Source organism: Macrosteles quadrilineatus, unplaced genomic scaffold, assembly GCF_028750875.1.
Source record: "Macrosteles quadrilineatus isolate MER2022 unplaced genomic scaffold, UCM_ALF_1.0 Scaffold_33__1_contigs__length_1397503, whole genome shotgun sequence".
Classification (NCBI taxonomy): Eukaryota; Metazoa; Arthropoda; class Insecta; order Hemiptera; family Cicadellidae; genus Macrosteles; species Macrosteles quadrilineatus.
The window spans coordinates 745,185-759,782 of NW_026542626.1; the positions used below are offsets into that span (position 1 = coordinate 745,185).

The 14,598-nt window shown below is 36.6% G+C and overlaps 1 protein-coding gene across 1 annotated transcript; it reads left to right on the forward strand.

The window, feature by feature from the left end:
• Nucleotides 1-582: 582 nt before the first annotated feature.
• Nucleotides 583-11,748, forward strand: LOC129005793 (putative nuclease HARBI1). Its single transcript, XM_054434801.1, has 3 exons — nt 583-612; nt 1,457-2,088; nt 11,604-11,748. The coding sequence occupies exons 1-3, from the start codon at nt 583-585 to the stop codon at nt 11,746-11,748; spliced, it is 807 nt and encodes a 268-aa protein (XP_054290776.1).
• Nucleotides 11,749-14,598: the final 2,850 nt, after the last annotated feature.

Below are 14,598 nucleotides of genomic sequence, written 5' to 3' on the forward strand. Positions count from 1 at the left end.
CTCGGCTATATTAATGTTAGACGACATCACGTTTCCACAAACACAACACTAAATGTAAAAGTAATCATTTAAAGGGAAAGCTTTTATATATTTATATCTGATATAACCTCAAACTAAAGTCGCACTGGCGCAAATTCCCACTTTGTCAACAACTAAACTAACAATAACATACAATCTACCATCTGATCAGGTGGATTACAAGTACCAAAATAATAAACTGATCGAACTATGTAACCAGCAATATATTTAACTATATCACAAGATGTCACATTTTTTAACTATATCATATTTGATGTTTCATTTAAAATACTCAACAGTAGATCTTCTTCTTCAACAGGAGCATTCTTATCTTGAAGTAAATCCTGTTCGTCCTCTTCCAAACATCTCCATCCTGGTGTTGATGAGTTGATTTGTCTTTGTTCACTTTGTCGATGGTTGACTGTTAAAATCAAAGATCGGCTGAGGATAAGTGCATTACCTGTGTCTGACTCTTGTAAATCTAATACAATTATTTTACAGGATCCTGTAAATTGTCTGCAAGAAGGATTATTGTTGTGACCCCCTCTACTTCTGATGTTCAAGATGGTCTTGGCTTACTTTGTACATCGGAAGGTACTTAAGAATAGGATCAGAGCAATTTACATAATTATTTACATTGCTAATGTGCTTTCTATACAAACAATAAAACCAAGGAAGCCCGTTCTGCGCTTTGGTTTCAAAATTGACTGGCCGCATTTATCTCTCAATGTCGAAATATATTGTTTAGCTTGAATAAAAAACTCAGATTGAAGACTGAAATTTCCCGTGTATAACGCTTGTTTGTCGTACTTAGCTCTGATGCTTCTTGAATTTAAAGTGTCAAACAAATTGTTGAAAATACGAAGGAAATCTATTGTTGCTGATGAATTTTCAAAGTTTACCACTTTATTTTTCAAAAAATACTCTAGTGAATCAGCTACAGAACAACTTAAAACTTGCGCTTCGAGTTTAACTTTCATCTTTTGACTTGTATAGTTTATGTGACTGTTAGTGATTTTATTGCCTAATCGCAAACCCTCAGTCTGTTGAAGGTCGTGCAGTTGACCTATAAATTGCCATTCTATGGGATTATTACTAGAGTCTTTTAGGGCGGGTTTCTGAGTCAGGTATTAGCGCTAGTCTTAGACTAAAGCTCATTTTAGTACTGGACTAAGAAAAATATCTTTCTGATTCGAGTACTTATAAGTCAGCGACTAATCTTAGTCAAGAACTAGTTTTTAATTCTGAACTAAATAAATTATGCTTTAGACCACGGACTAAAACATGCTAGATTTTAATCCTGCATATGGGTAGGATTAATTTTAGTCGTCCACTTTTAACCTAAGCCCATTTTTGTGTGTTAAAGTTGAAGGTGATTATGGATTACATTGATTATAATGATTTTTACCGTTTTCGTGGGCCGTGAATTCGTCGTGAGCGGGAAAACAATCCATTTGTTGACTTATGTGAGGATGAATTCAAGGATAGATATAGATTTTCAAAAAACTCTGTGAGAGAACTAATTGAATTGATAAGGCCTAGTTTGGAAGGCACTTCCACAAGGGGAACTAGGTTACCTTTGTGGAAGAAAGTGTTGGTAGCGTTGCGCATTTTTGCAAGTGGAACACTTTTGCGAGAAGCCGGCGATTTAACTAATATTTCAGAATCATCGGCATGCCGCTATGTGCATAAAGTGGCATTGGCAATATGTCGTAAACTGAGGAAAGACTACATCATATTTCCAAAGAACCAATATGCTCAACAGACAAAGGACGCCTTTTATAGATTAGGTCGTTTCCCTGGCATCCTCAGTGCAATTGATGGCACACATATTCCCATTGTGTGTCCATCAACTGACGACAAGGAGGAGTACCGAAACCGCAAAGGCTATTTTTCAATCAATGTTTTTGCGGCGGTAGGCGCTAAGCAAGAGTTTACCAACATCGTCGCCAGGTGGAAAGGAAGCACGCACGATTCCCAAGTTTTCAAAAACTCATCCCTATACGCCCGTTTCGAGCAGAACGAGTTCAACGGTGTGCTGATAGGAGATAGCGGGTACGAATGTAACAGGTAAGATATGGTTTGGAATGCTTCTTAACTTTTAGGATTTATCCTAATTAAAGCCGGTACATTATTATTACTTGTCTTAGCAATAAACTTAATTTATTTCTGAATAGGAGAATTCAACTGAGGCATTTACGTTTAATTCCCAACAGTTGGGCTGCTCTTTCTGTTATGAAATCACATTGACTGCACGAGTCGATTAGAGCTCTGAAGACATGAGCAACACCTTGCCTAGACACCAACTTTACCAATACAGTTGCTAATAAAACAGTGGTGTTCTTTTGAGGTCGAGAAAAATTTGTTGATACTCCAGCAAATTCATTTTGACTTTGAGATGAAGATGAACATGATACAGCATTTCTTGATGTGAGGTCTTTCGATGGTTCTAAATGTAACAGGGTGTGGTGATTTTTATGACATTTAAAACAAGAGTTTTTCGATTTGCAGATACTGACTTTGTGATTTCCAAGACAAGAGAAACAACGTTGCTTGGATTTGATTAGTTCATACCTTTCTTGAGGAGATTTTTCTTTGAATAAAGTACAGGAATATACTTTGTGTCCAGGTTTAGAGCAAACGAAGCAAGGGAAATCACTGGAGCTTTGTGTTGATGCAAGGGTAAATGGTCTGGGATGAGTCATTTCATTTTTGCGGTTGAAGTTGGACAAAGGTGGGATATTTGAGTGAGGTTTGACCCATTTACTACTATTGGGTGAGTGCATGGACACATCTTCAGCATGTGCACAATGATTTGACAGAAAAGTTATTACCTCATTGACTGAGGGCAGAGATTCAGAGTCATTTCTTGAAGATTCATATTTATTTAACAATTTTGAGTCTAGTTTTCGTAAAAGCATTGATGCTAAGAGAGGATTGTTTTCCACTACATCACAGCCTAATGCTGTTAGAGCTTGGGAATTTTCATTAAAAGAGTTTAGCAAGTTTCTGAGATCCTTATTAGAGGAAAAACTAACACTAGGCAAATCAATGATTTTATTGATGTGGAGAGATGAAAGTCTTCGCACTGAATGGTAACGATCTCGCAACATGTTGTATGGTGTAGTTTGCTTCAGAGATGGGTAGGGATTTGACCAGATTGAGTGCTTCACCAGATAAAGTACTAAGTAGATATTGAAATTTAGCCGCATTTGAGAGAGATGAATTTGAATGAATTGTGGTATCAAAGAGGTTGATGAAGGCTATCCAAGTTTGAGAGTCACCATTATTAAAGTTTTTTAATTCTATTTTCGGTAAGCGCACCACAGACATGTTAGAGTGTTCCCGTTCATTGAGATGAGAGGTAATAGATTGATTGCCATCATTGACTTTACCTTCCAAAAGATAAGCATTTATTTTACTTTCTATGCTGATACAAAGTTCATTTATTTCCTCCTGTCGATCAATTAGATCTTGTTCATCATAGTCACCAGGCAGAGTGGGCACGTCCAGTAATTTTCTAATGTGTTCATTAAATTCACAACGCTTTTCATTGACTTCACTTTTATAGGAATTAACCTTTTGTTGATCAACTAATTGAACATGATCATTTTCTGATATAGTGTCAATAAATGAAAGAATATTATTGAGACGAACTTTAATGAGGTTAGAAGGTAATTATGTCGACCTCCAGTCAACGCTCTAAAAATTAATTTTTTTTTAATCTGTTCGTTTTTTAATGCTGATTCCAAAAATGATATTCATTTTTTGCGGAAACGTCCCGTTTTCCCGGAAAATGGGAAAAACGGGAAAAATAATTTTTTGCCCATAACCCATGTTGTGGGTACTCAAATTGTGCGGAATTTCCTCCTGAACAAGAATATGTAAGTTTTATTACGATCGGACCACTATTAAGTAAATATCACCGGAAAAGCGACCGCGCTTGCTACTTATGTACTGCCGCGTGGCGATAGCATTGCGGGTGACTCTAAGCCATTGTAGAATGCGGGCTTTATTTTGGGTTAGGATTGGTTAGGTTAGGTTAGGTTAGGTTAAGTTTGGTTAGGTTAGGTTAGGTTAATGCTAGCGCCATGCGGCAGTACATAAGTAGCCAGCGCGGTTACTTTTCCGGTGATATTTTACTTAATAGAGGTCCGATCGTAATAAAACTTACATATTCTTGTTCAGGAGGAAATTCCGCACAATTTGAGTACCCACAACATGGGTTTTGGGCAAAACAATTTTTCCCCGTTTTTCCCATTTTCCGGGAAAACGGGACGTTTCCGCAAAAAATGAATATCATTTTTGGAATCATCATTAAAAAACGAACAGATTAAAAAAAAGAGCGTTGACTGGAGGTCGACATAATTGTTAGAAAATCTGACAAAGGTTTGATACCGGTACTTCATTTTGTATATTAAAATGCACTAGTGAGCTGATTGGAGAAATGTGGTTGTAAAGGCAAAGATTGAAAGGGGTTGAAATATTGTTACTAAGGCAACAGAATCAAACATTCCAATTTGTCAGTGTAAACATTAGTAGATTTTGAAGATTAAATTGTGAATATCTTGATGAAATAACAAACAATAATGTACAATATTAGTAGTTTTGAATATCCATATTCTTGATTCTTTCATCCGAGGCTCGAAGGACCAATGAAATGATTAGGGAATTTTAGAGAGGAGAGAATAGTTTTAGGCTTGATGTATAATGGAAAAGGATAGAGATTTACCTTGAATAGTTATATCTTTCTAATCTTGATTCTAGTCTTGAGCTTAATAGTGTTGAAGAAAGAGAAAATCGTTTATAACTTTTAAGATATACTTACATAATCTAGAGAAAATCACCATTAAATAAAAGTAAAAAGATTGAGGACAAAACTTAGATGTATTTCTTGACCATTTTTCACAATAATAATAATAAAAACAACAAGAATCACGTGTAGTAAAAAGTTGAAAACCCCCAAAACATGTGTTGGAGACAGACTAAAATAAAATAAACCATAGAATACTAAACAGTATTTGATGCGGAGTGTAGTATAAATGGACACTAAATAAAAATCAAAGCCCAACACTTGCCCTCTCTGATTGCCCATTTAGTGATCGGAATGGATGTAATCGGCTCGTTAAACTTAATAACATATCAAACGCCGATATACAATAGACCAAAAGACCTATATGCTAATCGGAATAGGCAGCTGGCCATAGTTGAATTGACTGCCGACCAGAACGCACGACTCAAGGACTTTCTGGAGGACCCGCAACCGAAGCTGAGCTATTTATATTCTGTGCTCGCTGGAGCTATCCTTCAAGGGACCAGACGACAGTCTGCGAATGGTTATAATTTTGACTGTGTTTGCTGTGGTGGATTTGACTGATGTCCGTTTGATTTTCCCTGTGCTTTGTCTTGGCGTCTTAATCTCCATGGGTTCAATTGGAGACTAAAACAAAAAAGGCCTTAGTTTTTTCATAACATTACTCGATTAAAAAAGTTAGAGGTGGTCCTTACTGATTCAGATTTTTAAACTGTTTAAATAAAAAAAAACCTATCAAGTTTAAACCAAACTAGACAAAACTGTGAGTGTGAGATAATAATTCGACTCTACTTAAATGAGCTGTAAAAATTTTTAAATCAAGGCTACACTTGCGCTGACACCAGGTAGAAGTAATAAAAGTAAAAATAATAGAATACTAAATCAGTTATAGTTACGTTTCAAAGTTCCGTTATATAACAAAATTACTTTACACTAAATACTTCCATGTGTCTGTGCCACAGACCTTATGTGGAAGTGCAACCAAAATTAGCTAATACAATTTATTGTCTTTTTTTTACAGGAATTTCATTAAAATTACAGCCACTATTAACTGCTACAGTGAGAGTAATAAGTTAGTGTCACTATTATTCTCACTTATAAAACCTAACGCCCAACCATAAGCAGAGGATAAAAAGAAGGAAGATATAGGTGACGCTTGACGATGGGTCGAGGAAGCGAGTCAATGTGAAGAGGCTGGGCCTAACCGTGTTCAAGCCGTTCGGCTTATCACCAAGATAGACGAGGGGAACTCGGACGAAAAAGGAAGTTTTGTTTCTTCGGAAAGCTTTGAAAGCTAACCTATGCAACCGGCAAAAAAAAGACAAAAAATGAAAAAAAAAAAATAAATACAAAAAGGTTACATTTTCCAATGGAGAGGAAATTATCGTAAGGAGATTAGGATTTCTGTTGAATCACAGCAAGAATACGGCTTTTATGTACTGTTTGTTTTTTGTTTTGTTCTTTTAACAGAGGAGTAGAGTTTTGTCTAACGGTCAAAAATAGACACCACAAAATTGTTGACCTTATACAGAATTAAAGAAATATTAAACAAGGAGAGAAGATTTTTTTATATTTATTGGAATAATCGAAGTAGCGACAAGAGAAACTAGACTGGGCAAGGTGAACGTTGACCCCTCCTCACTTCAAGACGATTCTCGTAGCGGCCGCTGTCTCGCCAGGCGCTAGTGTCGGGCCTCGAACGGGGTGGGGGAAGCCAAGAGCGAGCGACAACGGACACGGACAGTTCAGTAGTCGGTCTTAGTCCCGTCTAGAGATGTACTCAAACGATTACTTTCCAGTACCAGATACAACCGATACTGGTACAGCTGAGTACCTGATACCGAGTAGCGAGTACTTTGTACTCGCGATTACTTTTCGACACGACTCCTACCTGTGTCTGTGTACTCGCGATTCCTACTTGAGTACTTGTACCCAATTCCACTAACAACTCCCGAGTACAATGTACTACCATCAATATGGATACTTTTAACAGTACCAGGCCAGAGGCCTACTAACCGAGTCACTTGAATAACTAGAGAATATAATATTTGTCGGCTGTATAAAACAAAAATATGTTTTTATGAATAAGTTAAATTTATTTCTAAATCCAAAAAACGAAGTAGGCCTACGGGTTCTTTATATTATTAAACGTTTGTCGTTTAAACGTGGAACAAATATTTTCTTTTTGTCTATAGTTTTAAAATCAAGAGAAGTGTGATTAGAAACTATCATCAGACTTTTAGACTGTACTCGATACTTGTAACACTGTTAGAGCAACAGTAGACAGGCTGAGTCAACACTTCGATACAAAGGAATCGTTTATTACTTGTACTCGTCTAGTACTTGTACTCGTCTAGTACTACCCGTAACAGGGAGTACACGAGTAATCGCTAACCTCACTCGTACTCGTACATCTACAAAACTAGATACTAAAAGTAATCGCGATTACTTTGTATCTAGTACTCGACACTTTCAGTATCTAGGTACTTTTGGAATCGCGAGTACCTAGTACAAAGTAGCGACTACTGATACTTCGACCCACCTCTAGTCCCGTCCCAGCCACCAGCGAAGTAAGTTACATCCTCCCCGGTGAGTGTAGTATACCCTTTGGTTACTCGTTAGTGATACCATAACTAAATTTCATCGCTTTTACGTTCGCTTAGACAATCGACAGTGTAATATATATTCGATCGTAGGTTTAAGTATAGTTTGTTAATTTAAAGAAGAATATTATTTTGTTTGCAATTTAGTTTTGTATAGAGGTTAGTTGCAGAGTTAATTGTTCTGGGAACCAGGGTCGCTCCTCTGACTCCCAGAGTCATTTCATCGACTTTATTTGTAGTTAGCTATCGAGTCACTATCACTAAACTTTGACTCTTTACGTTTTAATCGTTTGGGAACCAGGGTCACTTGATCGACCTCATTCGCCGTTAGCGATCGAGGCACAATCCCTCGAAGTTAATCGTTTTGGGAACCATAGTAACAACCATAGTAACAATAGTAACAAAACTATTTCCTCGATATACATAAATCATGGTTATACATATTCGATATACATATTCCATTTTAAGGAAAAATTTTGTACTATAATTTATAGGTATGAAGGTGACTGAATTATTGTAATTTATTGGCTAGGTTATTTGAACTTAACATTAAAGCCCTATAAAAGCTGGAAATTGCATGGTTACCTCTACAACTACAATTGCAGACGACGTGGTGTTTGATTCGGGCTGTTTTTCCATTATCTTGTCAAAGTAGTGCCATGCCGACAGCCGTTTATCTTCGTCTAGTTTTTTTCTTAAGTTGATTTCTTTTGCGACCAGCTCTGTCACCGTCTTTTACGGTTGTCTTTGCTAACTCCGACATATATGGGTGGAGTTTAAATCGGGGATCTAAAAATGTTGCCACTGCAGCAGTTTGGCTGAATTTAAATCTCGTAGGACACCATTTTGCAGTGCCTCCACTAGTGCTAGTGCTGATCCTTGAAAAGGCATTTTCATTAGCTCAGTGCAGACGTTTTGAAGACCCGCGGTGTGGACAATCACTTGGCTCCCGGTCAAATATCTCTCTCCACTCATTTAGCGAGTAACACTTTCGAAAGGCTCGAGGATATTTACTAACTCAGAGCAGATTTTCCATTCGTCAGGAGATATACTTAAATTAATCCTGTCACTCATTGCCAAGGCAGATTTTATTCCATCTTGGAGCGAAACCAATCGTTCAAACATGTAAAATGTCGAATTCCATCTAGTTGTTACGTCTTGTATGTGTCTTGTGTGTGTTTTTAGGCTTACTTAGACCAGGATCTTTCTGGAATTTCATAAGTTTTTCCGTGGCCAAGTTACTTCGTTTAGAAAAACTCACGATATGTTTGCCTTTTCTGTGATGTTATCAATTATTTTAAGGCCGTCCTGGACGATTAAGTTTAAAGTGTGTGCGTAACAGCCAAAATGCTTCCACTATAACTCGTTCTTTACTGCTCCTACAATGCTTGAAGCATTGTCACTTACTACAAGTAGGACCTTTTCATCGGTTATATTATATTCTGCAGTGACATTTTTAATCGTGTCAGCAAGATGCTGACTGGTGTGTGATCCTTCGATCTGGGCACATTCCAGAAGAACTGACTCTAGTTCAAAACTATCGTTAATGTGATGAGAGGACGCCAATGCTAAATAGCTATCATTAGTTGAGGATGACCAGCAGTCGGTAGTGAGACATACCTTTTCAGCATTAAGGACTTTTTCTTTGATATCCAGTTTGCATTTTGCAGTTGATGTTTTAAATGTTGCAATAGTGTCACACAGGTTAAGTGTAAGAGGGGGCCATGTGGCCCTAACTTTGCCTGACTAAATAAATCATTTTCATTTCATCATTTTCATTTCATTTCATTTCGTAGTGTCCTTTAGTGAATTCAATAGTCCCACAAAATTTTGAAGACAAGACGGATTATGTATTAAAAAAATATTTTATTGAGATATATTTTGGTTTTTAGATTTTTAATTATCAGGGACTTCGGTGAGAGACAAATTGTTTACAGTATTTTATTTTTGATTCAGACTTAAATTGCCAGATATGTACCAGATATGAGAGACAACTGTTAAACTATTCCTTGTTTCGAATGCTTTAAAAAGGTCATAGGTACTTGAAGAGTTAAAAATAAACCAATCAGAAATTATATATAACTAGTGGCTTGTAGGGACACAAGTCCCTAAAAAGCGCAATAATGTAAAACAAATTATTCTAATATACAAACAAACTCAGAAATATATTATCTATGTGTCAGAATAGATATCCCTGTACACCATATCTTTAGTGTAAACAAAAATAGTTTGTTGTTTGTCTTTGTTTGCCTTTGTTGATGTTATTTTCAATAAATCATTTGAATCACTACATAGGTTTAACTCCGCTAAAGGCAGCAAACATATAATTGTTTGTGAATAAATACTGGTTTATTAAGGTAGCTTTGGTCTTAATGGTCTTGGTGGTTAATGGTGATAAAAAAAGGCTTCCCTGATTGAAATTTTGGAAATTGTCTTCATCAAATATGAACAGGCAAATAAAGGTGTGTCTAGGTAAGCTTAGTTCTTGGCCAAACCCGCTAAATTATCATCCCTACGCAGTTAATATTTCTAGGTGTATAATCCTATTGTTAAGGGTTAACAACATTATCCATTGACCAAACTTAACCCTAGATTTTTTCTGATCAACATAAAAAAACTACAGTTAGTGTAACATTATGTGGTGGCATTCCTCTTAAATGTGCGATTGACGTTACATATTCTATCAAATTAATAATCATCGGCTGATTTTTAACTCTTTTGCGACTGGTAGGATTCCATTACCCAGTTATCGAAACCAATCACGAAATTACTTTTCATCAGAATTGACATGCATATTTTTGGTTTGTTTAAGAAACGTAAAGCAACGGAAACTACCTCTAGGTTTTACTGTTATATGTGGATGCTCCCTTTTATATACCATACATGCTAGGCTATATTATTTTAACCTTTATTGTTTAGAGCAACAGACAGTACCTGTTTAAAATCTCCGAACAATAGTGTTTTTCCTCCCATTGTAACTTGTCATAGTACTTACTTAATTAACAAATATATATTTTCTTTACGAACCTATTCCATCTTTATTCCAAGTTATTTTCTAAGAGTAGCCGTTGAGGTTATTCCACTTCATGCAAAATATTGATTAAACACTACAATAAATCTCAAATTTAAAATTTTGGTAAAATTACTAAGAAAGTGTAGAATAAATCTTGAACATATGTTTTAAAATTAAAACAAAGCAAAAGTTTTCCATTTCACCTTGAATCGTTGATTATTTATTCAATGTGGTTATTTAATGTTAAACGTTAAAAAATAAACAAACTTGAAAAGTTCCACAGTAAAATAATTTATTTTCACATTCTATAACGTAACCAAAAAGTCTTAATTAAACCATATTAAAGTCTTAATGTGGTAACGTTATCCCTGATTTTATATAGTACATTGCTGAATTTACTGGCAAATAAGTATAATCCAAATGTTAACATTGCGTACTGGCTTGATGATAAATCACGATCAGCTATATTGAACTAAACAAAAATTAGCAGAAAATGGCTTCTAATGCTATTCTTATGGAGAACATTTTACGTTATATCTCGTTTTCTGGTAACTTTATGGGAATTCTGCTATTTTTCCCGAGTCCCTCGGATCAAGACCTTTAATTAAAGACCTCTCCCACTATTCTGCGACTTACCAGATGTCCACAATGTTCTGGTAAAAATTTGGTCTTACAGAATTTCTTATGGAGAACATTTTACGTTAAATCTCGTTTTCTGGTAACTTTATGGGAATTCTGCTATTTTTCCCGAGTCCCTCGGATCAAGACCTTTAATTTAAGACCTCTCCCACTATTCTGCGACTTACCAGACGTCCACAATGTTCTGGTAAAAATTTGGTCTTACAGAATTATTTCTCCAAGGTCAAACGAAGAGATTAAGACTACTCCCACACCTGCCTCATGAAGGAGCACACTGGAGTCTGTATATGTACATTTGACAGGGGACTAATATATAGATAGATGTTTTGTTATTTAATCGTATAGGCCTATGATTTGTTAAGGTAACACATTCCAAACACTTCTCTTAGTTTCAATAATTTTTGTTTTAATGTTGGTTGTTTTGTTTTGTTCTTAATGTGAGTTTGAGAATTTCTTTGAAAGTCTAGGGTTTTTTTATAAATTATATGTTGTATTTGTGAGTTATATGTTTGTGTAGGCTTCCTAGTTACCCATCCCCACTGACCAACTGTAGACAAGGCTACAAGAACTTCATGATTTGCCGTGTTATCTTCAACATCGTGATCGGAGGAAGAGACTTTGTCAAATTCAATAAAAACCGGGGAAACGCAGCTGGGGGCTAGGGCTTTTAAGAAGAGGATATCTTCAGGCTGCAGTACACTCAATCAATGGCAAAAGCAGTCCAACATCATCGTCAACCGAAACCGAAGTCGATTCATCATCAATGCTGTCAAGGAACGCTGGATGGACTACAGACTATAGACACCAAAGTGGGAGATATCGCAGAAGACATGGCTGTGGTCAAACATCTGAAGACCAAGGACTGTTCGAGGAGGCTTTATCGACGCAATTGCTGAGGAAGTTAGCAAGCAGTTGGTCAGTTCTTCCCCTCCTAAACCTTATTATAATTTTGTTCGGGTACAATTTTAAATATTTTAATTACATTTGTTATTCACTTTTTTCTCTCTCTACGGATGTATCTATGTAGTTGAGACGCTGGGGACATCGTCTGGAGGAAATGGGGGGATGTAATAGGAGGGTCAAATATTGTAAAGAGGAAGTGTTTGGCAATGTTGTGTGAGTAGGCTGGTAGTGTTGTTAAACAATAACTTGTTGTGCTGACCTACTGAAGGCTGTTGCTTTAAGTAGGGCAGTGCACTTGATCAAGGGTCAGTTTTGGTGGGTAGTGTTTGTGTGGTGCACCGGAGGACAGGGTCCTGCTGGGGGAGCTGGAGCCCAAGGCCCTTGGCCTTGGGTCCAGGTAAGACAATGTAAAAGGTTTTCAAAATTGGGGTTTAGAGTCACACTTTCTTCTTGGGGACACGCTTTCCAAATTGGGGGTTAAGCTACTTACTAATTTATACAGTTCCAGTCTACTCTACCTTTTTGATTGTTAGTTTATCTTTGTGTTGTTTTGAGTAATTAATGAAGTTGGGTTTTGTAAGCGAGTGCTGAGTTTCTGGGGGTTAAGCTACTAACTAATTTATACAGTTCCAGTCTACTCTACCTTTTTGATTGTTAGTTTATCTTTGTGTTGTTTTGAGTAATTAATGAAGTTGGGTTTTGTAAGCGAGTGCTGAGTTTCATTCCTGAGCTACGTCACCCTAAGTTACAGTAGGTATTCCAAGGGGAGGAATACGTACCGTTACAGTACGCAGCTGGGATGAAATTATTAGATATGACTTTCCGACTTGGAAGTTCATGTGATGGGTTTAGTGTATTCACAAACCGATTGAAACCCTTATCTTCTACGACTGAAAACGGCTGATAATCTTAAGTAAACAAATCTAGAAGCACATTATCAATTTTTTTCTTCTGCGAAATGCTTACCTTTTTTGGTATGTAAGTTGATATATGGGCTGGTCTGGCATACTTCATTGAGACATTTGACGAAGCAGTTGGTATGTTTGAGGAAACGGCAATCACGGGCAGCGCCTCATTCGATTTTTATAGGTCATTTTCATGAAAGTTCACCGCATTTAGTTCACCATAGCCTATGGGGTCATCGGGGTCAACGTCAACGATTGCTTCAGCTTCAGCAGCTTGTAAATTAGAGGAAGTAGGAGAGCCAGGGATACTTGACCCAATTTTAAGTTTTCTATTTCTATTTTTTATTCTAAATGTTGGATAAACTTATCAAAGGCCTTAATATAGTCTCAGACATCTGATACACCCTATATTATTCTTGTATACTATAATTTTAGGTTTTAGAATAGTTAGAATTTTTTTTCTAAACTATTGCAAAAGGGTCAAGTATCCCAGACCGTAAGGATACTTGACCCACCGATTAAGGATACTTGACCCATGTATGTTTGGAAGCAAGGATATGTATAAAAAAAATTAACACATATAATGACAGTTACAAAGTAATGTTTTATTGTAGTACATGAACTAAAAAATACCTACTTAAGTAGTTAGACCTACTTAAAAGTTCATAGGCACCGTCATAAAATGTATAAAAACAATATTTTTAATGTTATAGGCCTTTAGAAGCATAATGCATAAGCATATAATGACAGTTACAAGGTAAGGTTTCATTGGAGCCTATATAGTACCCTACAGTAACTAAAAAAAGTAGTTAGGCCTACTTAAAAGTGCATAGACACAATCATAAAATGTAGGCTATAAAAACAAAATTTCAATATTAGCCCAACTGAGTTTAATAGGCCCTACTCCTATTCAATGATAAAGTTAAATTCATTTTTAAATAAAAAACTAGTGACACGATCATTTTGGTAAATGAATTTTGGTGGTTGAAGACGTGATACGATCTGCTCAGGTTCAACTGTGGAAATGTCCTCTATTTCAGGCCACTTGAAACGACTCCCCTCCTTGGAAACGACGATCCTTTTTGCAAACTTCACTGTTGCCTCCTCCGAAGATATCTCAAGCACTAACCCAATATAATATTTAATGCTTCGTTGACCAATAAACTTCACAACAACCCAATTATTTACTTCTGGTAGCCCACAATCAAGACTAACATGTTTAGGCGTATCTACTTCCATATCCGATTCACTTTTGTCCATTTCAGCCTCTAACTCAGACAGTAGGTCTTGACTTGTGTCACTTTCACTTTCAGGTTTCTTGCTTTTTTTATAGGCTTGTTAAGCTTAAACTTTTGTTTGAATAACGCCTTCCTTGCTCTTTCTTCCTTCTTCTTTTTTTTCTCCTCACGTTCTCTATGTTTTATTTCAATTTCAAGTTTGTTTGGCGTGTCTGTTGCTATCATTGTTTTCCCCTTCTTTCTGCCTTTCTTATTGTCTTTCCTTGGCCCAGCCTTTGGATAAGGCAATAAAGTTTCTGGACTAACACAAAAACTTGTCGATGCAGAAGTTGAAGGCCTCGACACAACATCAGGTCCTGTATGCGTTGTGGATCGCTGTTCATGGGGTACTTGTAGTGTTGCAGGTTGTGCGATTTCAGCTGCGTCAGGTACTGTTTCGATTTCTGGGTTTGGACGGTCGGTTATA